The sequence below is a fragment of the Vidua chalybeata genome, chromosome 5 (assembly GCF_026979565.1).
Source record: "Vidua chalybeata isolate OUT-0048 chromosome 5, bVidCha1 merged haplotype, whole genome shotgun sequence".
NCBI lineage: Eukaryota > Metazoa > Chordata > Aves > Passeriformes > Viduidae > Vidua > Vidua chalybeata.
In genome coordinates this window covers 65,152,643-65,173,974 of record NC_071534.1, presented here as the reverse complement: position 1 = coordinate 65,173,974, position 21,332 = coordinate 65,152,643, and the positions used below count along the sequence as shown (strand labels likewise).

The window sequence follows — 21,332 nt, the reverse complement described above, 5'->3', positions numbered from 1 at the left end:
AAAACCATGACTTTTCTCATACTTTACAGCTAAATAGTGGGAACAGATCAATTACGAGATAACCCATCTATTTTGTCACTTTGGTTTAGTGGATCTCACTTTGTTAACTTTATAGATTCCTGAAAACAAAATATTCCAGTGGACATGAAAACAGCCTTTAAAGAATTTCACAAAAATAGATGTGGTGTATAGCCAGCTCAAATTTATTGTCAGAATTTATTGCTATCAGCACACACAGAAGAAGTGAGAACATTTGGTATAGCCATTTTCTCAGTCTATAAAAGAGACATAGTTGGGCATTCAAGAACAGGAATTAAAACTGCAGGTAACTCTGTAGGATTTAATGTGATTTTTTTTCCTCAAGAAAGATTTTTAAAAATTGAAACACATAAGAGATTATTCTGGCATTCCTCATTTTACCTCACTACTCCTCAATATTTTTGCAATATTGCTGGATGCTTCTGTCTGTATTTCAAAATCATGAGTATGCATTTCATGCAGCCCATGGATATTTCACTTCAAACAAATAGCATGGGAATTCGTGTTCCACTTTATATGAGTTGACAGATCCTTCCCATTAAGAGAGAGTGAGTTACCTAGATATTACTTACTCAATGTAAAAAAGGTTGAAAGTCACTGTGATATTTAAAAGATTCACGGGATGAAAGAGAAAGACAAGCCTTGTAATTAGTAAGACCAGTTTACAGAGATGGCCTTTGTCAAGACTGGTGAATTTGGGAGTTCTCTCAGTTCATTAGCAAAACAGCAGGTTTTGTACTGACAGTGTTCATTTCAATGATAGTTGTTCTTTGACATCCAGTTCGTGCTAAACTTAAGGTAATGTGACCACTCCTCCAGCCTGCCAAAGTTCCTCCTGACCAGGCTTCGGCATTCAGCTGGGCTGGCCAAACATGAAGCTGATACTTGAGTACCAGCAAGGTTTCCTCTGCTGCCTGTGTGCTGGATGTATCTTTCACTCAGAAGAGCTGTCAAAAGAACTCAGTGTTTTCCCTTATCTGATACATTTGACAAGAGAAATATCTGAAATATTTCTTAACTAAAATATCCCTACCTCAGTTTTAAGCAGGTGGAGAACTGTGAGCTCACTTGTCTTTTAAGCTTAGTTATGAAGGAGTATCAGAAGTAAGTGATCTGGGGATCTGTTCTTCATTTAAGGATGACATAACAGTACTTATCAACATAAATAATTTCTGAACATCATTATACAAACTCTTTTACTGAATTTTAAAGAACAAAAGCACATATCTCAAGTTTTATTGCCTAGAGATGAAAATATGTGCTATTTTTCTGATTTGAGTCTTAGTAAAAAGTAATTATGTAAGAAATACTTTCCCAGGTACTTATCTGTTGGTATTTCTCTTATCAGGGAATACTGTACTGCTCTCAATGGCCATTTGCAGCAGCTCTAGGAATGACTGGTGGCAAGGCTCTCTGTTAGCTTGCAGCTGCCTAAGCCTGATCTACTTGGTCTAATTCTCTTCATAGTTTTGTTCCAGAAGAATAAATCCTTTCTGTGCCTGTAGAAGCTCACAAAAGTAGGTAAAACAAAGTTCCAAGACCTACTTTTTAGACTTTGTGTTTGACTGTTACACATGAAATGGCAAGAGTGCAGCCTTGGGTGTTCCAGGCTGCTGTGCTGTTTTTCAGGCTTTACTGGAATCCATTATGGAATGGTATTTTCTGACAGTGATACCATGGCTGTTTGCTTGCTTTGCAGTCACAGCAGCTCAAAGCTCTGCACAGAATGATGAAGTAGTAGAAGTGTTTTGTTTTTCATTTAGGCACCCAAATGGACAGTTGTTTTTCCATTTCTGAAGGCAGTTGAAACTCAGCCTTTTGGTTTTCAAACATCTCTGAGTTTTGAGATACAGTATCTTTGCTGCTTGTTGCTTTTGTGTTTCTTTTTTCCCCGTCAACACTCTTCCATATTCTCTGCCTTCACAGGCACTCCTCACTCATGGATCCCTTGAAAAGCCTGTCCAATGTCCTCTATCCTGGCTCCCTCAACCTGAGCCTGGCTCGGACGTTAAGTCTTTTCCAGGGGCTGGCACACAGCCAAGGTAATTAAGGATGGGTTTAATAAGAAGGCAGGCCAGACTGCATGGATCAGGGCCAGGGCCCAGCCAGGTGACTGTCCTGCCCAAACACTTGCTGTCATGTCTGATCCCTCCAACCTCCTTCCTTGTCATCTTCCCATACTTGTTCCACCCTGATCCTTCTCTTCCTGTGTCTTTGGTAATTTCTGTAAACATCCTGTAGTAAGTTTTGTTCAGTCCCCCAAGCTCCCTCAAATACACCTCTAATTGCACACTAACCATGTTTTCTCCATTTTATCAGTTGCAATACTGAGGCAGATCCTCTCCAAAGCCAGAGTAGCTCCTTTAATGGCCCATCAGTCAGTGCCTGGCAAGCTCTGCCTTCCCTTATTGTCTCTCTAATTACCTGTTCATTAATGGTTGTGTGCCTGTGTGTTTAAATCACTGTTTTCCTCGTTATTTGTTATTTCTGAGATACGGACTAACCAAACAGTTTACTGAAGCAGATGCTCTCCAGTTTCACACGTGCCGTGGCAGGCTCCCCGAGGCAGGCGCTTGGCTGCGCTCTGAGGGATGATGTAGAGGCACCTACGCACCGGAGCCCCGCGGTGCTGCCGCTGCTGCACGTGCCCTGGCAGGAGGCAGCTCTAGGGAAGGGATACAGGGAAAGGAATGCCTAGAAGCAGAAGGAGGAGGGGGAAGGGGAAAGGAGGGAAGAAGGGGACGGGTTCAGGGAAGGACGAGCAGGTTAAAGAGTCAAGCACACAGATGCATCAGCATTTTGCCAGCAATCTCGTACTCACATAAACGTCCTCCCCTGCTGGCAGCTCTTGCTGGTTGGGGAAGTAGGATGTGGCCCCAGCTCCTCACTGCAGATATTCCTTCTGCGTTGGCAGGAGCACCCAAATACCTCATCCAAGGGGGAGCTATCCTGCTCGGGTGGATAAACTGCTGCCAGCTGCTTGAGGGATGGAGCAAAAAGCAGGGGGACTGGATCTATGGCAGGCTCTTCATGTTTGCCCGGGGTGTCTAGAGGATGTCTGCTGTGCCGTCCTGGGGAGCATCCTCGTGCCAAGTACACGATGTTCCAGCCAGGGCTGGGATGTGAGTGAGGAGGAGCCAGCAGGTGGGCTGCGAGTGCGAGGAGATAAGCGCTAGGATGCTGTGCCTGGAGAGATGGGCTGGAGCCAGGCACACACGACACAGGGATGTGTTGGGCAGTGTTTCTGGAGAAAAGAGCCTGGTGTCCCTGCAGATCAGCTTCTTTCCGTGGCTCTGGTTTCCTGAAGCTACAGACAGTGGAGCTCTTGCTCTGTGGTGGTTGCATCCTGCCAACTCCTATCCTAAACTCCTATCCTAACCTCCTAACATGCCCATCTTGTTCAGAAGGAACTTGAGTCACAATCCAGAAGGACCCTTTTTCCCTCCACTTGACCCTTCAAAAAGGAGGAGGTCTGTATACCAGAGCTGAAAGATCACTATTTGGAGGAGATGCTAATTAAAACCATGAAATATCTCTTTGATAGCCTGTCACTCACAACTTTGGTCTCCGCAAATGAGAAAGATTACTACACTTGCAACTACAGAGATTTTTTTTATTTTAAATCAGTGGATTAATATTTTGTCAGACCAGAGCAATATTTCAACAGAGAAGACAGCTAGGTAGATAGATGGCAGACAGATCTGAAGAATGGGTTCAGATCTGAACCCATTTAGAAGAGATATTTAGAAGAGATATTCATTGCCGTAGAATGCTTATTGCAAACACTATTGAGAATGCAAAGCAACAGAAGCAGAAGAAATAGAAAAACTTAATTAGGTTATAGACAGTAAGGAGACATTAAAATATCACTGGGAATCTTAACTTAGGAATAGCTTCTCTGTTATTTGCAATCTTACCACTTATGTCCATCAGATGGGAAAAACATCACACCAAATGTTCATAATTCCTGCTTTACTATATCAGAACAAGGTAATTGGATTCATCTATACCAGATGAAATAATTTACCATCTGTAGCTGAGGAGGATGTGAAACATCACCTTCTAAATACAAACAACTTTAAGTTCAGAAATCTGGGGTCATGCACACTTCCATTCTTAAGACCAATAGCTTAGTACTCTCATTTCACTAATTTTACATCTTAACAAACTTTGGAAAACAAGAGGTGCCAGAGGACTGATGGAGGGTCAACATGAACCAGTACTTGAAAGGGAATGATAGTAGACTGGATAAACAGACTAATCAGGGATAAATTAATGAAGTGGTTACACTGGGACTCTGTCAATTGAGGTTAATAAGTATTTTCCACTGTGCTTCACTGATCAGACACATCTTGTCTGATACAGACAAGGTGGATACAGAAATGTAAGACAGATACAGAGCAGGCAGAAGTTTTGTTTCTGGGACATTATTTTACTGCCTGAGGACTAACACACTTCCCAAACACTGTCATCATTCTCAGCCCAGAGTTACCTGACTATAAGCAGTGACTTGTGCTGTGTGAGACCCTGAGAAGAGAGTTCACACCTTTCACTTGGGATGGAGCCCTCTGCCCTCAGACTCTGTGAAATCTATAAACTTTAGTAAGATAACAGCTCCCTGGTGCAAATAGGATTTGCATGACTTGCTTTTCAATTCAGAGGCTGTAGCCACTGCAGGTTTTGAATTGCACATGCCCATGGAGAAGAAAAAAACTGTGGTTGGGGCAGTGCCAGCTGGAAACATTTCAGCACAAGAGGCAGCAATCTAGATTTCAGGCAGATGTTTTAGTCAGCCTCTGGCTAGCCATTGTTTAATGGAACATCGAGTTTTGGGAAGAAAATCTTCTCCTGGATGTGTTTGTTTGGCAGGTAGCCTTGATGTGGCTTGGGAAGATGGATGAGGCATACAGACCCTTGCTGCTGGTGGGATGACCTCTCAGAGCATGCTTGCTGTGGGCAAAGAAGGTTTTTCATCTCACCTCTCTGCAGAGAATCACAAAACTCTGCATTTCAAGGCTGTAGTAGTGCCAAAGGGGAGCATATGCACATACTAAGGAAGGACAAATAGATGCATAATTTTCTTTTCATCCCACTGTGGAAAGCTTAAATGACAAGATGGAAATCCTGCAAAATCAGGAGGTGGTACTGCTGCTCTTTGTCCTTTTGCTATTCAAAGTAGCTTTTCTCTTCTTGAAGATCAGTACCAATGCAGATTTCCCTTCAATGTTCCTGCCACCCTTGGTGGGGTGATGTCTGACTTGCAGATGCAGCAGATGAGGGGCTGTTTTGCTATTCAGCTGGTGTGTCACACCGAGCTCTATCCTCTGCTCTTCAAAGGGGTGTTTTGAAGCAGCCCCACAGCTGCTGCCCCACTTAATGTCTGCCACCAGCTCAGAGGAGCAGTGGGTAAACAGCTTATACATCTATCAGAAGCTCAGGAGGGAAATGTGCATTGTATATCCATACATGTGTGTATATTAATGAAATGTTTATCTTTTGGAAGATATTTTTTCTCAAAAATAAAAAATATGGAGGAAATTTTTTCTCTAAATCGAATGCTGACTCTTTGCTGAGATTATGGAACATGAAGGAATAGATGGGAAAGCTTCTGCAATTCATTAAGTAAGATAATGTAAAAGAGGGAGAATCCACAATCCTCATAAAACTCAAATGCTGAAAAATCCACAGGAGAAAGAAGATTATAATGAATAATTCAGACAATACATCCTTGAATGAGAATGTTTCAGCTTCCTCATTTGCTCAGTCTCTCATCTGATCTCCAAGAGCTAAACACAAATGTGGAAAAAGTGAAATAAAATAGTTTTTCAGAACTATTTGAAGCCCTCTGCCTGCATTCTGGAGCTCGGAGGGACACCACGGGCTGAGGTTTGCATAGGATCTGTGTGCTCGTGCCTCCCTCTGCTGACTGCTTCCCCAGACCTCTCTCTCCCTGGCTGCAAATCATAAAAGGCCAAGGTAGTTTCCCCCTTCCTGTTGGGCTGATGTTCCTCCCCATGTCCTAAGCAATGACAGCAAAGTCCGGGGAGCTGTTGGGTATGGGCTGCTCACATCAGCCCCAATGCCAGTGGGTGTTACCCCAGCAGCCCTGTGTTCCCTTTGTGGCATCTGCTCCATGGGTCCCAGTGTCACTCAGGTTCTCCATTAACTCTAAATGAAAGCATCCTTGTTTAGGGGAAAAACTCTGCAAGCAGTAAGGCAGAGACTCAAGGAAAGTTACCATAAACTGAGAGATGCAGGCAGACACCTTTGGCTACATCACTAGATTACACCTGGGGTATACTGGAAATACTTCACTGAATTTTGATTTTATCTCTTTTGTGGTTCTGTTTGTTTGGTTTTTTTTTGGGGGGGGGATGTTGTTTGTTTACTTGGGTTTGGTGGTTTTTTGTTTGGTTTGATTTGGTTTTGGTTTTGTTTCTTCTTCTTTTAAAGTTTGAATATGTCTGTAACACCTCTTGGTACCAGTTTTAAAATCTTTTCATTTTATAGGCAGCTACTAAGTAAAAATCACCGTGGGAACTGCAAAACTTAAAGGTTTTGCATTCTCTTCTCCTTTCACACACTCCCTACAGAAACTTCCTGTCCTCTCAGCAGAACATGTGCCCCCAGCAAAGACAAGAAATGTACAATCTCACCATGGCAGAATAAACTGAAAATCATGCCCCTTGCTCTTGGGGGAGGACCATGCTGGCTGTCCTCGAGCTGGTTGTCCCTTGATGATCTGCCAGAGTTGGGTGACCCTTTCTGTGGAGGGAGTCAAACCCAACTCTTCTGGGATGATGGAGAGGGATCTCAGTGTTGTAAATGTCTTGTCCATTTATTCCTCTTCCAGAGTATTTCCTTAGGTTGGGAGCTGATAGAGATGAGATTAAAGTCTATTCTAACAAACCAAGTTTGTTAGGTTTCCTTTGGGCTTGAAAACACAGATGAAAACAGCTCCTGGATGCCCCAGGAGTTTTGTGTTGTAGAAGCTTTGTTAGAAAGCTGTGAGAAAACTGCTATCCTTTCAAAATAAAGTGTGCCAACTAGAACAGCCCCACGGCCACGGTGCTGGGAGCTGAGGGCTGATTTAACAGTGCAAAAAACAATTACCAGGCTGTAATCAGTAATGGCTGTGTCAGGAAGCTGAAATCACTACGGGGAAGGATCCAGGAGAGCAGGGTCTGCTCTTGCTGGAGCTGACACTAAGACAAATGGCAGCAGAAAACCCCTGCTACCAAAGAGTTATGGAATATATTGATGCATTAGAAGCCCCAGCACATTAGATCACTAGAAAGGACACACAGAGCATCAGGGAGCCAGGTCAGTGAGGGGCTGAAGGCAGCACTGCCTGCCCAGATGAGTTACTGACCTCCACCCTGGGACTCTGACAGTCAGCTGGTGAGTTAGAGAGGCAGCAGCATCAGTGACAGTGATATATAATTCGCCTTGGGATATATTGAAATTTTCATATATGTGCTGAATTAAACCTTCACCCAGAGTGCAGAGAAAAACACATGATGACTTCTAATATAAATAAAATATTAGACAGGAGAAAGCACATAGTCTTTTATAGTCTATGGTGCTATGTTCTGAAGAGACTCCAAAGCTCTCTGCAATTTATGAGCCAAATCTATTTCTAGGAAGTAATGCCAGGAATATTTTTGAGGAAGGAAAGCTAAAGCTCAGCATGTAAACCTTGTAACTGCTATAACAGATGCAGCCAACTGTAATAAATGTAAAACACACTAAATAAGACCAAGGGAATTGTGTCCTACCTGAGCAGTACAAGTCTTTCCAATGTTAAACTATCCAAGATTTCCTTTGATATTACTTCCTCCATTAAAAAGCAATTAGTTTTTTATTTCAGACCTGAGAAGCATAGGTACTTTTCACTGAAGATTGATACACTTACTTTGAATTGTAGAAAGAAGTAAATCTGTTTGGTCTGTTAGATTAGTGGCTCAATCAGACTCTCACTCTTCAAATTAGAGCTGCTGTCTACTAAGTGATCACATCACCCAGGAAGCATTTGATGCACAAGTGAGTGGTCCAGGTGGGAGAGATGTAGGTTGGTTAAGTGTAGAAGACATGTAGCACTTAAAAAACAAGATACTATAACAAAGCATGGACTGAGAAACAAGTAACTCCCCTGTTCCAATATTCCCCGGTTATTGATTCATTGATTGTTATGCCCAAGTAACAATTTGTGGTTTTCAGCAAGTTTTGCCTGTGTTTTGCATTTGTTCTCAGTTATTCAGTGGATGTTGAAGAAGGTTATGTCCCTTTGTCCCACCGAGCCGTAACTCCAAGTATACATGCAGTACATGACGCATGGCACACCCACAGTTGCCCCCCTCCAGCACTGCCATGCCCCACCCAGACCCCACAACCCCCTCAGTATTTAATCTGGGCACAGCCAGAGCCTGCTCAGGAGTAGAATTAATACACAACTACTGAAAAATGAGCACAGAACCAACTGTTCTGTAGGTCAAGAGCACTTGTGTGTCAGGAAGCCACATCCTTCACACCATGGGATTGTTTCTTACCAGGTGGCTCAAGAGGACATGAAGAGTCTCTCCACTGAGTCCTGGAGACCCTTCTTCCCCAGAGCTTACCCTGGGAACGACTGCTGGAGGGTTACAGGAGGCCTTAGTGCCTTCCCACCCAGTACTTCAGCTCAGGACACACTCAAGCTCTTGGAAGCTGTGATAATTTTCCAGCCTCACTTGAATTCAATACTTTTCGCCTTTGAAGCGGCGGCGCTTTGGTCTCCGAGTGTGCTGAGCACGGAGGCCAAGAGCAGATCGAGTGCTCCAAGCCCTGTGTGCACATCACGGCCCCAGGGCAAGCAGGCACACGTGAGAGGTGAAATGACAGAAACGTTTCGCAAGAGAAGCGCTGATTTCACTGGGCTCTTGCTCAACAGCTGGGAGCTCCCATGAGCCGAGCTGTGACCAGTGGCCTGCAGGAGGACCTTGGTGACAGGAACTGGAGCCACCAACAGAACAACTGCTCTGGCACCTCATATCTGCAGCTGGTGTTCTTCTTTCTGATCTTTTCAACGACAGACTTGGCCTACAAATCTTTTCTATCCAGCAAGAAGGAAATGGCCATGCTATTTCTCCTAAATTCCAGTGATATTTAGGGGAGTTTGTCTCTCAGGGCAAATAGCCCCCTGGAGAGGTGCATGGCAGGGAGAGCAGGGTCAGGGGGAAACCACAGAGCTCATTTGAACAAAAAACTTACAATCTGTCCTGGAAGCTACAACATTTAGTGCATCTTAATTGGCTTATTTTCACCCTAAAATGCACTTGGAGAAAGGTTGTATCCATTATGGTCTGGGGGGTGTCCAAGAGGAAAGCTATATTTCTGAGACGAAGTGATGTAAATAGAAAAAATGAAATTAAGTAAAAAGGAAAAAAAAAAAACCAAACCAATAGAAATTAATTTAAATAAAAATGAAATTAAATGTAAATAAAAAGATAATTAGAAAATTAAAATCAATAAAAATAAAATTTAAAATAACATTAAAACTAATGCCCCCAGGCTTTCTCATGTGCAAACACATCATCAGCTCCAAAGCAGCAGCAGCAGCAACAGTACGTGGGTTAACTTTGGCTAAGGAATGTATACAGCAAAAGTGTTTTACTGTTACCAATCCTAGCTCCAGGAATAATCCCTCTCTTTTACCTCGTTTAGGTGGGTAACTCATGTAGGGGATCAGGAAGAGCACTGGTGAGTTCATTTTCCAGCTCTAGCAGGATCAGATGTTTATAAATAAATAAATAAGCCCACAAAAATTAAAGTAAAATAGAATAAAGTAAAATAAAATAAATTACAAAATAAGAAAAATACAACAGCTATAAAATAAAGGTTAGGTTGGATATCAGGAAAAGGTTTTACACCCAGAGGTGGCTGGGCACTGGAACAGGCTGTGCAGGGAGGCACTCACAGCACTGAGCCTGACAGAGCTCAAGAAGGGTTTGGACAATGCTCTCAGGCACAGGGTGAGGTTTGTGGGGTGTCCTGGGCACGGCCAGGAGTTGGACTGATATTACTTTTGGGTCCCTTCCAACTCAGGATATTCTGCTTCTATGATTCTATGAGAGTAAAACACAATAAAGGAAAACAAAATAAAATAAAAAAATAATAAGAAGAAAATAAAACCTATAATAAAAAAAATCAAGTCGAATCAAAACCAAATCAAATCAGGCTCATTTCTCCAAGCTGCCTTATCATCATCCCTAATGAGATTTGCTCAAATACCGCAACTTTGTTGAGCAACAAATCGGCACAGTCAGCGGCGGCGCGCTGGCCCCGCCCCTCCCCGCGCAGGCCGGGCTGGCGGCTCCGCACCCGCGCAGGTCCCGCGGCGCCGCTCCCGCCGCTGCGCTCCGCCCCTGCCGGTGCCGGTGCCGCCCGCGGGGCCGCTCCGCTCCGCTCCGCCCCTGCCGGGGCCGGTGCCGCCCGCGGGGCCGCTCCGCTCCGCTCCGCCCCTGCCGGGGCCGGTGCCGGTGCCGCCCGCGGGGCCGCTCCGCTCCGCTCCGCCCCTGCCGGGGCCGGTGCCGCCCGCGGGGCCGCTCCGCTCCGCTCCGCCCCTGCCGGGGCCGGTGCCGGTGCCGCCCGCGGGGCCGCTCCGCTCCGCTCCGCTCCGCCCCTGCCGGGGCCGGTGCCGCCCGCGGGGCGCGGAGCGGCCGCGCAGGGGCGGGCGGGGGGGGAGGCGCAGCATGAGCGGGCGCCCCCCCGCGGCCGCCGGCGCAGCGCCCCCGCGCCATGGAGGGATTCCCCGCCCGCGGGTACGGCACCGGCGGCGCGGACAACCGGCCGCTCTTCGGGGAGACCTCGGCCAGGGTAAGGGACGGCGCTCCGCCACGCCAGCGGCACCCCCCTCCCCAAAACAACCCCCCGCCAAAGCGAACCGCAGCGGAGGAAATGCAGCTGAAAGTCCCGTAGTGCCCCCCCTTCCCCACCCTCCCGGCGTAAGTGCCCCCCGGTTGTGAGGAACCTCCTCCCGGCCACCCCGGAGAGCGGCGGCTCGCCACCCGCTGCCCCCGGGCTCGGCACGGAGCGCCGCAGGCAGCCGAGCGGCCGGCCCGAGCGAGGAACCTGCCCGAATCCTGCAAACAAATTTTAAAATCCCTATGAAATAAGAAAGAATCCTCAGTCCGCCTCCAAAACAGCAAGAAAAATCAGAAAGGCTTCACCTCATTGAAAAAAATAAAAGGAGCCCCCTAAATTCCAAAAGAAGGAAAAGCTTAAATTTGATGTAATTATTAAAGAAAAAACCCTGAAATAAAAGAAAAACAACCATCTCCCAATTAGCGCCTCAAAACAAAAATATTCCATAAAATTAATCCCAAACAAGCACCGCGCCAAATTTTAAAAAAACCAAACCGTATCCCCATAAGTACCCCCCCAGCAAGACCCCCCCTCCCCAAATAAAAAACTCACAAAACATTCCCCCTTCCCTTCCCCCCAGGGAAATCAACTTCCAAATAACCCTCCCCAAGCCAACATCCCCCCAAAACTCCATCGGGAACTTGGGGCTCGGGGTCCCAGGATTGGGGGGACCCTCGGAGTGGGGCTGGGAAGGGGTTTGGGCACGGGCAGGGGGTCACAGAGCCGCCGTGTCCCACCCGGGTGTGCCCTGCAGCCGCCAGACCGGGGCTCTGGGGCTGCAGCGCCCCAGGCTGCCTCTCACCCAGTTTGGGGGGTCTTTGCTGGGGATGGGGATGGTGGGGGGGGCTGCGTTTGGTGCCTTCCTGGGAATTGATTTTTCTCCCGGGCTGGAGGAGCTGGCGGTGGCTCCTTGGCTGACGGGTGGCAGCAGCGGCTCCTCAGGTGTCAATCCCCGTAAGCCGCTCGGCTCTCGGCGCTGCTGCGGGGGGCTGTGCCGGGGAGGGGGCTCCTGGGGCTGCCCGGCATCGGGATCCCTCGGGAACCACGGCACCTGGAGGTGTCACATCGTCGGTCTGGGACTTGGGGTTGTCCCCTGTTAGGAGGGGTTACCCACACTCGTGTGTGTGTTTGGGGGGTGCAGGCTGAAACTGCCTGAGATTATTCGGAAGTGTATCAAGTCCATCACCGCCCTCCCTGCAAGAACTTGGAACTGCTGCTACAATTATAATGTTGAATGAAAATAAAGTGAGACCAATTGGATTTTTGGGGAAAAATAGAATGAGGTGGCATAGGAGGACAGGCAGGATGCCAAGAGGATGAACTGAGGGTGGGACAGGTATCCCCGCTAGCAGTTGCTGGCTCTGATGGGGAGCACTGGAGGCAAGGGTACCTTTGTTGGAGCAGTGCCCTGCACTTGGGTCCTGCTGGACGGTCCTTGGTCAGGGATTTTGGGAAGCTCCCAGCGATGGGCACTTCTGGGGACTGGGATGTGCCATCGGAGCAGGGAGGCAGTCCTGGCAGGTAACTCCCAAACTTTTCAGCCCAGGTTAAGCCTTCGATCCCTGATCGCTGTCTTTTTCCAGCTATGCCTCTTCTCTCAAAGGAGAGCAGTAAATAATAAACGTGGGATGCTAATTTCACTTCCTGGGCTCTAACGGGGATCCAGCATCCTGCACTTCACCCCCTGCCTGTCTCCTGTGGCTTTTTTGGAACCTGTCATATGGGTCGAGCAGCAGCCAATGGTCTCTCTCTGCTGAACCCGTGTCTGACAGACAAGGGATCACTGTATTGGCCAGGGGTCGTTTCCTCCCTGATTCACTGGGGTTGCTTAGGAACAGACGCTGGTGAGGTCCCGAGCTGGAATGTTCTGTGTCAGAAATGGAAAAGCTAAACTTTGCCTTTAAATGGGAGCAGGTCTGCCGGGAGAAGTGTGTCTGCTCATGCCCCACTCTGCTTTTGGGTCTCTGCAAATGATGGCTGATACTGGCAAACCGGGATCGTCTGCTCGGGCTGGGGCCACAAGGAGGGGCAGGGGCAGTGCTTGTGCCCCAGGAAGCCCTGCGCCCAAAATTAGGGGTCTTCCACTCTTGCCAGCAATTGGAAATGGATGTAGAGATGGGGACTCCCTGCCTTCCTGCACTCTCTTGCTCTCCAAGCTGGTGACTTTGAGGGTAGAGGCACTCTGTGGGGATGGCAGAGCTGGGCAGCAGCACCCACCTCCTTGCCCTGCCGTGGTCCAGCTGCTCCTGCCAAGCTTGCTCTTCTGTGTGACTGCTGAGCAGAGACTGGGGCAAGATGGTACCAAAGAAGTGGCTGGTGGGAAGAGGGAGTGCGGCATCCACGGCGCTGATGAATGCCAGGCGCTGTGGATTCAGCCGTGGTTTCCAGGGATGCAGCGCTGGCAGTGAATGGGGATGAGACAAGGCAGAGGCACAGCTGTACGGTGGCAAAGAGGGGACAGAGTGTCACAGGTGCAGCACTTTGCAGGAAAGAAGTTCAAAGCTGGGTTCCTCCATGGTGGGAGTGTTTGAGTGGGTGGGAGTTAATTGCTGTGGGTTGGAAGCAGAAAGCAATAGAGAAACTGAGCAGCTCAGGATGGGAATGATGAGCTTTTAAGGACACACCAGGAAGTCCCCATGTCTTGCAGAGGGTGGGTGTCCAGCTTGGCCCTGAGCACAGCCTGTATTGCCTGCAATTCCACCAGGCTGGGTCTGGCACTGCATTCAGGTATCCCCTACGGCTGCAGCGGGCTGCAATGGCTGCTGACCATCTGGACTTGCTGATGTAAGGCATAAAAATGGCCTTTCTGTCACTCCTGCAGAGATGGCACCAGGTACCCACGCTCCAGGGGACCTGCTCATTCCCTTCTCCTGGCCAAGCCTCTGCAGGGATCCCTGTGGGCTCAGCCCACATGCTGCTAACTTGGAGGATTCAAGGATGGAAGTTGCCAAGCTGGAATGGGGCGAAGAGCAAAGCTCCAATGCCAAAGGCTGTGGAGGGAGTGCAGATACAGTCTCAGTCCAGCCTCAGTTTCCCTGCTACTCCAAGTAACCTTGACCCAGATCCTAAAGAATCCTGGATTGTGCCCTCCTGCTTTGCAAGGATTTGACACTTCCTGACCTTACGTCCCTTTCCCAGAGTCAGATGGTTGGAGACCTCCGCACTGCAGAGGCTCCCTGGGAGAAGCCTGATGCCTCCAGCCCCTGCAATACCCTCCCCAGAGTAGAAGGACAGGGCAGAAACCCTCCTGTTTCAAAATGCATCTTGTGCAACAGTGAAACATGGAATTCATCTCCTGGCTGGCCAACAGCTCACTACGTCTCAGCAGCTGGCTGGCTGAATGGGGACCCCCATGGAGGCACTGCTGGGCTAAATCAGAAGTTGGTGTGTGTGTGCCAGTACCCTGTGCTGGTCCAGGTGACCTCAGGCAGCTGCAGGCTTTCTGTTTTCATGTGCCTGCTGGGTTTTTTGTCTTTTTACTCTAGCAGCTATTACTGTACATAGTGATGCTGGAGAAAAATCCTTCCTGAATCAGCTGTGCTGGTCATAAGAGCCTGCTGTGCCAGCTGGGTGACATGTAGGACACAAGGCTCACCACAGCCAGTTTCTGCGTGCCCAGTATCCAGGAGTGTCTGCCCGGGCCAGGCTGTGCACTCGGACACAGTGTGGAGGTGAAAGGCTCCGTCATCCCCAATCCCTTTAGCCGTCTTGGCCTCTGCTTGAGTATTTTTAACCTTTTTGCTGTGCTAAGCTGCCTGGGGCTGAAGTGTCAGTGGGCACTGGGGAATACAGCCTCTCACTGCTTCGCCAAGCCCGGGATTTCAGGATCAGTGTCTAATCCCTGGATCCTGAAATACCTTCTTCTGCCAGTTGTGCATTTTGAAAATTTGAGTGCCCGCCGGTTTGAGCACGGGGAAGGGGCTGCCTGGCTGCAGGGATTGGATGCCACGTGCTCCACTGCTGGCATCTGTACCTGCCCAGGCTGTCACTGGAGGTCCCTCGGTCAGCAGTGTGAGATGAGAGGTCCCTGTGCCGGGGGGATGCTCTCTCCCACACTGAAACAGTCAAGAGAGAAATGCTCCATGATCGCTGTCAAGTCTGACCTCCTTGTTTTCTGCTGCCAGTCCAGTCTGTCCTGGCACAATGGGTCTCTAGTTAATGAGGAGCACAGTCATGGCTGAGTTTCTGGATGGTGACTGACTGTGTGTCCATCCCTCTGAGCTCTCTGCAGAGCTGGCTGTGACTCTGTGCTCACCAGATGAGTTCTGCAGGTTGGTGACCCACTGCTAGTTCTGCAGCTGGCTCCCTGGCATTCCCTGCTATCTCTGCTGTTGAAAGCCCATCTCCTCATGGCACAAGGGATCCAGTTGCTTACCTCTTGCCACCCTGAATGGAGGAGTTGAGCCTGAATGCCAACTCTGGTCCCCCTCCATAACATTGCCTTGGTGGGCTCAGCCAGGTCTGCAGGGCATAGCAAAACTGCTATCCTCTCCTGGCACTGGAGTGGCTTTTGTGGTAAGGATCCTTCCGTGCCCTGCCTAAAGTTAGCTTTGAGTTCTTTAATTTATTTTAGGTGAGGAGGAGGAGTCCAGCTGAGCTGTCATGATATGCTCTCATGGAGCATTTCATGCTTGCATTTTTCAAGTTGCTTCTCTTGTTTGCCTGGAGTTACTTCTCTTGGTTCCTTTTTGGGGTCAGTGGTGGGTATCTCGTATCACGTGTCTCGTGGCGCTCAGAGGCTGCTGTCACATCACCAACTCCGTGTGTGGAAATGCCGGTGAGGAGAAGGGGTTTGTGCCTGGCTGGTGAGGACCTTGCACAGGGGATGTTGGTGACAATTTCCTATGGAGGGGGGGTCACTTCCCACTGCTGCAGCCACTGCTCTTCTCCCACACTTGGGGCCTCTGAGCTGCAGGAGCATCAGTGGTTTTGTTTTACAAAGAGGAGTTGGGGACTAATAGAAGAGGTTTCAGAGTCTGCTTGCTGTGGCCTTATCCCCTGGGGATGAACACAACCGGGGCACAGCATCCACCTGTTCCTGAAGCACCTCAAGGTGAGCTCCACAGCCTTAGGTCAGGGCTGGTGGTGTCCCACAAAAGCATGATTTGCTGCTCTCTGCCTCCTCTTTGCTTTCTTCTAGTGCCCTGCTGTTGTCATGTGTTACTTCTTGATGACCTGGGACTTCTCCCTCTACAAATCCAAATTCTAGGAGGGAAGAACTGTGTGAGAGCAGGTGGAGGGAAGCCCGTGCTGCCCTGCCTGCTGGCGGGGATGTCAGGCAAAATGCTTTCACTGCTCAAACTCTTTTCTCACTTTCCTTTCACCATACCTATTTAATGACTCTCAGTACACTTAATCGAAGTCTGGGGTGTTTTCTCTCTGCACATTTTTTCTGCTGTAGCTGTTGTTTTAGCCTTTGAGTTGTCAGCCATCTGGGGTGTCACACCTGGCTGTGTGCAGCCCAGTCCGACTGTGGTGATACATGTTTGTACTCAGAGCAGCACCAGGGAGGAGGCAGTGTGCTGGCAGGGATTGGAATATTCTCCTTTTGTTTTTTCTGCAGAAGGTTAATCAATACAGGGTCTTGCTGTGGGTGCTCCTCTGAGCCCATGGTCACACAGCCCAGTGTCACAGCCAGTCCCTGCACTGATGCCACTGGGATGGGACTGCAATGCTGTCACTGAGGGATCTTTCTTCCCAGGGACAAAAAGGTTGTGTCCTTCCAGTTGTTTTATACTGATCAGGAGCAGCAGCAAGAAGTGAGGGGGATATCTGTCTGTCTAAGCAGAGCCACTGTATGGCATCTTCAGATCTGCTGGTGTTAGGGTGGAGCATTTGGGGTGTGGCAACGCTTCACCTCCTTGCCAGCAGCCCACAAATTCCCTCCTAAGACTCTATCAGTCTATTAATTCTCAGGCAGGGACGCTAAAAAAAGCTTTTTCTGACAACCTCCATCTGTGCACTCCCACTTTAAAAAAAAAATTAAATACAATTTGCACAACTGTAATCTATTTAGATGTAGCAAAGAAGCGATTTGCAAATGAGCAAACCTGCTGCACGAGGCCTTGACCAGTACAACCTCCCTGGGGTCCGTGGAGGGAGGGGAAACCTTCCTGTGTGGCAGAGCTGATCAGGGAGCCTTGATGGTGTGCTGGCAATAATGTGGATCCTGGCTGATGTTCTCAGTGTTGTTGGTTAATGCTCTGTTTTATATGGTTTGGGGTTGGTTTTTTTGCTATTGTTTTTTTAGGTACACATAACACTCTTCTCTTTTCTTCAGGACAGAATCATCAATCTAGTTGTTGGTGGCTTAACAACCTTGCTGCTTGTAGTAAGTATCTCCCATCCTACCCCATGTTGCATCTTTAAGTGACAGGAAGAAAACCAGAATTCCTCCCCAAAAATGGGTGGTGAAGCTTCCAATGACCAAAGAGGCTCTGATTTAGTGTAGGCAGTCATTTTGGGACATACCTGTCTTTTGAAACTCTTTGACAACAGGAGAAAGGGAATACCTTTCTTTAAGAGCTGCAATAAAATCCTTGAAGTTCTCTGGCAGATTGTCCGTCCTGGCTGAACGTGAGGCTGGGTGAGACAACAAAGCATTTATGTGCCAGGAGAGCGTGTTTGCTTCTATTTCCTTCTATTTATGACTTATTGTCCTCTATTTATGGCTTATACAAGTCTTCCCAAAGTTTGTCCCTTTGTGTTGAGCTGTGCTTTCCCCAAGCTTTAAAGACAAACCCGATGCCGTCGCGACTGGAGACCATCGGCGTGGTCTACGGGGGGATTGTTGGAGAGCTGAGGTGCAGGGAGGCTGTGGGGACAGGTGAGGTGCCAGCTGGTGGAACACTTGGCTGAAGGGCTGCTCCTGCATGGGCAGTGTGCACGTCTGGGCCTGATGGCTTCATGGCCACTTGGAGGGTGGTTTCTGGCAATAAGCCAGCGTGGCAAAGCTTTTGGCACAGTTTTTTTCCCACTCCTCTCAGTGTGCAGCTGTATCAAAGCAGTTTTCCTCCAGACTTGCACATTTTCCTTCAGCTCCTCTGGGGTGGGAGTCAGAGGCCAGGGAGGGGTGTGCAGATCAGGATGCGAGTGCTGTGCTGCTCCAGCCCTTGGGCTGAGCCTCTTCTCACTGCAGCTCTGGCCAGAGTGAAATCCTCATCTTTGTTTTCCTCCATACAGGTCACTCTAATCAGTGCTTTTGTCTTCCCGCAACTACCTCCAAAACCTGTGAATGTATTTTTTGCTTTCTGCATCTCCTTGTGTTGCATTTCTGCTGGCATTCTTGTAAGTACCGCCATGTTTGCGTGCTTTTGAGTCAATGGCTCTGAATAAAATCTGCTTTACATGGTGCTGCCTTCTTTTTTACACTCTCCTAGAAAAGCTTTCCTGCCTCCACAACACAAGCTGACAATGAGGGAGCGGTAGTGAGTTTTGCATTTACTGCAGAGTAAGTGTGTGAACTGAGCCAACTCCTGCAGCCCAGCTGTGGTGCAAGACTTGTGATCTCTGTGGCACTGCCACCCACAGCTGCCCATGGAGACAGAGTAGGAAACCAGGGAGCAGAGCACTGAAATGGGAATGCAGAGATGGACCGTGCTGCAGAAGATACCTGAAGTGGGGTCAGCCATGAACTTGGACTAGTCAGTGACCTTTCAAACACAGGGGTAGGAAGCTACAGCAAGTGGAAGATGTTCCTCTACTCAACAACTGCAGAATTCCAAGGGAGTTGGTCGCAAACACTGCAAAGGGAACTGGCAGGTCTGAGTTCACAGAATCACAGAATGGTTTGGGTTGGAAGGGGCTGTCAAAGACCATCTAGTCCAAGCCCCCTTCCATGGGGAGGCACATTGGCTCCTTATTCTGCTGTAGCTTTTCATACTTGGAGCATTCTCCTTCCTCCAGCTGTGACCTGGAGCAGCCCTGAACCCTCACTGCTGGGTACACTGGGAGGTTGCTCTGCATTGCCTGGTCAGTCCCAGTTTTTGATCCTACAGAGCTGGTGGCCACGACTCTGCCCAGAATAGACTGTGTTAGTGCAAAGCTGATGTTTGTCCTCATCCACCAGGGTGTAGCCAGCTTTGAGAGTTAAAACACTTCCAGCTAAGCCACCCACTCTCCCTGCCTCTCAGCAAAGCTGACCAGACAGCACCTCTCCTCAGGGCCAGTTTCACATACAGACACACACACACTCAGTCCCTCTGGCCAGAGGAAGTTGGATTGTTTTACAGGAAGAAAAAAACACCCAAAACGAAATCTGCAAGTTGCCAATTCAGTTACCAAAGAGTTTCCTTAGAATACCTAGCTTTTTGAAATAACACAAACTCCTTTTGTCTTCTAGATCTACTGGTATCGACAAGGAGACCTGGAACCCAAATTTAGGAATCTAATTTACTACATATTGTTTTCTATTGTCATGTTATGTATATGTGCCAACCTGTACTTCCATGAAGTGGGTAAATGAAGGACATTGGGAATACCCAGCAATGATGCTGCTGTGTCAGACTGCTTCCAGCTCAGCTCTCAGCTCTACTCGAGACATTGAAGTGAGAACCATCAGCCTGAGAGGAAAGAAGTGGGTTGTGCAAGGATAAATCAGTACATGATTTTCATGTAAATGTATATGTAATGTCCCTCTTGTTGGGGAGAATTATTGCCATAAGACGTGACATTCTGCTTTTTTTTGAAGAGCTACTGTTGCGCTTAATGAACATTCCAGTTGTACTGATGTTTCAGAATGGCACAAGCTTTTTCATTTTGGAAAAAAAATGCACTTTTTTTCAATTACTGTACAAATAAACTGCAGCACTGAAAGGATCTGTGGCAGTATAAATAAATGGCATCTTACAGTCAAGTAAGACAAATACTCTTTATTTTGTTGAAACTGAATATACAATTATTTCTGTTCCCTAGGCAACCATTTAAAACTACAACTTATTTTTCACATTAACAAAACCACAGACTGAAAAAGACCAACTCTTGATTATGAAGAGCTAATTACAGAAATAAATAAAATAATTTATACAAGTCTTTAGTTTCTATAGCTTTTTCTCTTGATTCCTAGTTAACAGGCTGTGGTTCAGCCTAGTGTCTGTTTCAAACAATGTAGGAATTAATTGGCCTCCTTTGCCTCAAGGCCCTATGTCCAGATTCTCAGAGAGTTATTCCTCCAAGACTTTGCCACCTTCACACCACTCCCCACTTACTAACTTGCTGCAGAAATCAGGTCTGGAGAGGTGGCTGGTAGTGTCAGGTAAACAGCAACAGAGACAAATGTTCCAACCCACTCACAACAATCTCACAGAAATTCCAAGCTTGTCGGGGGAGGCTGGTGGGTCCCAGTAGCTTCCCTTTCTCATAGCCCTTCCCTTTTTATTTAGCTTGCTGTAGTGATGAAAGAAAAAAAAAAAAAAATTCCACAAGTGATCTTTCTGAGCTCTGTCCATTGCCAGCAATGGATTCCTCAGGAACAAGCAGACCAGGCAAGTCCCATAAGCTTCTGCTTTCTTCCTATGCCACAGACATACGAACGAGCCAGGTGAGATGGGAATACACCCACTGCTTCACGATGCTGCCCATGCTCCCTGAAGTCTTTGATGGAACTTACTTCTTCCAGAAATGTAACAGTCTCTTACTCCATGTATTACAAGAGTCAGTAAGTGCAAAAATCCTCACCCATTCTTCATGAAGCCTGTGCAAACTACTACTTGCTGCGGCACTAAGAGGCTACAGTCCACAATCCTTGACTTCTGTCCAGTTTTCCACGTGTGCAGTTCAGCACATCACTAACAAGTCAGATCAGAACTGACTGGATGGATCTGAGCACTATGAGCACTGCAACAGAGGCTCTTCAGCACACTGGAACACCCCAGTGAGACATGGCACCTCAGGCCTTGGCTGGCGGCTCAATCCTCCCTCCTGGATGAGGGAAACAGCCTGAGCAGAGAAAGTGCACCATGGTCATTTCACACTGGAAGCTCCTGTTCAAAGAGACAGACTGTGACTGCTTTCTTTGGAAACGTGGCACAGGGTTGTAACTAAACTTCACAATGCAAACATGGTCAATAGAAAATGGACACCATTGCTGCTTCTCAGTGACAGCTCACTAAATCCTCAACATCCTTTGAATCTTCTGAGTCAGGACTGCCCAACGATGAGCCAATAATGTGTGACCCATCTCCATGATGTTGTAGGATAGGATCTGGCAAGGGACAAAAAGCATTAGAACTATTGCTGTGCCATTATAACAAGATACAAAATACAAACTTTGGAGACAGGAAATGTAGCCTGGAATTCTAACCAATTACAGGCAGTGTTGCTCAAACTAGGCAGTTTGCAATTTCTAGTTTCACAGGAACACAGAATAGCTGGGGTTGGAAGCGACTTCTGGA

The 21,332-nt window shown here is 47.9% G+C and overlaps 2 protein-coding genes across 3 annotated transcripts in view; one reads left to right on the top strand and one right to left on the bottom strand.

Annotated features, from left to right (window-relative positions):
• The first annotated feature begins 10,769 nt into the window (after positions 1 to 10,769).
• Positions 10,770 to 19,799, top strand: TMEM243 (transmembrane protein 243). Its single transcript, XM_053942839.1, has 4 exons — positions 10,770 to 10,893; positions 17,222 to 17,272; positions 18,124 to 18,228; positions 19,283 to 19,799. Exons 1-4 carry the CDS (start codon positions 10,816 to 10,818, stop codon positions 19,403 to 19,405), a joined length of 357 nt encoding a protein of 118 aa, XP_053798814.1. The 5' UTR covers positions 10,770 to 10,815; the 3' UTR covers positions 19,406 to 19,799.
• Positions 19,797 to 21,332, bottom strand: part of DMTF1 (cyclin D binding myb like transcription factor 1) — a 29,750-nt gene continuing 28,214 nt past the window's right edge. For both annotated transcript variants that reach the window (XM_053942838.1, XM_053942837.1), the window contains exon 17: positions 19,797 to 21,142. In XM_053942838.1, the coding sequence (XP_053798813.1) occupies positions 21,033 to 21,142 (110 nt within the window). In that variant the 3' untranslated portion in view covers positions 19,797 to 21,032. The remainder of the gene's footprint in view (positions 21,143 to 21,332) is intronic.

Coding starts and splice junctions, on each gene's coding strand:
- TMEM243 (XM_053942839.1), top strand. CDS start 10,816: ATGGAGGGATTCCCCGCCCGCGGGTACGGCACCGGCGGCGCGGACAAC. Junction 10,894..17,221: donor TCGGGGAGACCTCGGCCAGG/GTAAGGGACGGC, acceptor TCTTTTCTTCAG/GACAGAATCATCAATCTAGT. Junction 18,229..19,282: donor GCATTTCTGCTGGCATTCTT/GTAAGTACCGCC, acceptor TTTGTCTTCTAG/ATCTACTGGTATCGACAAGG.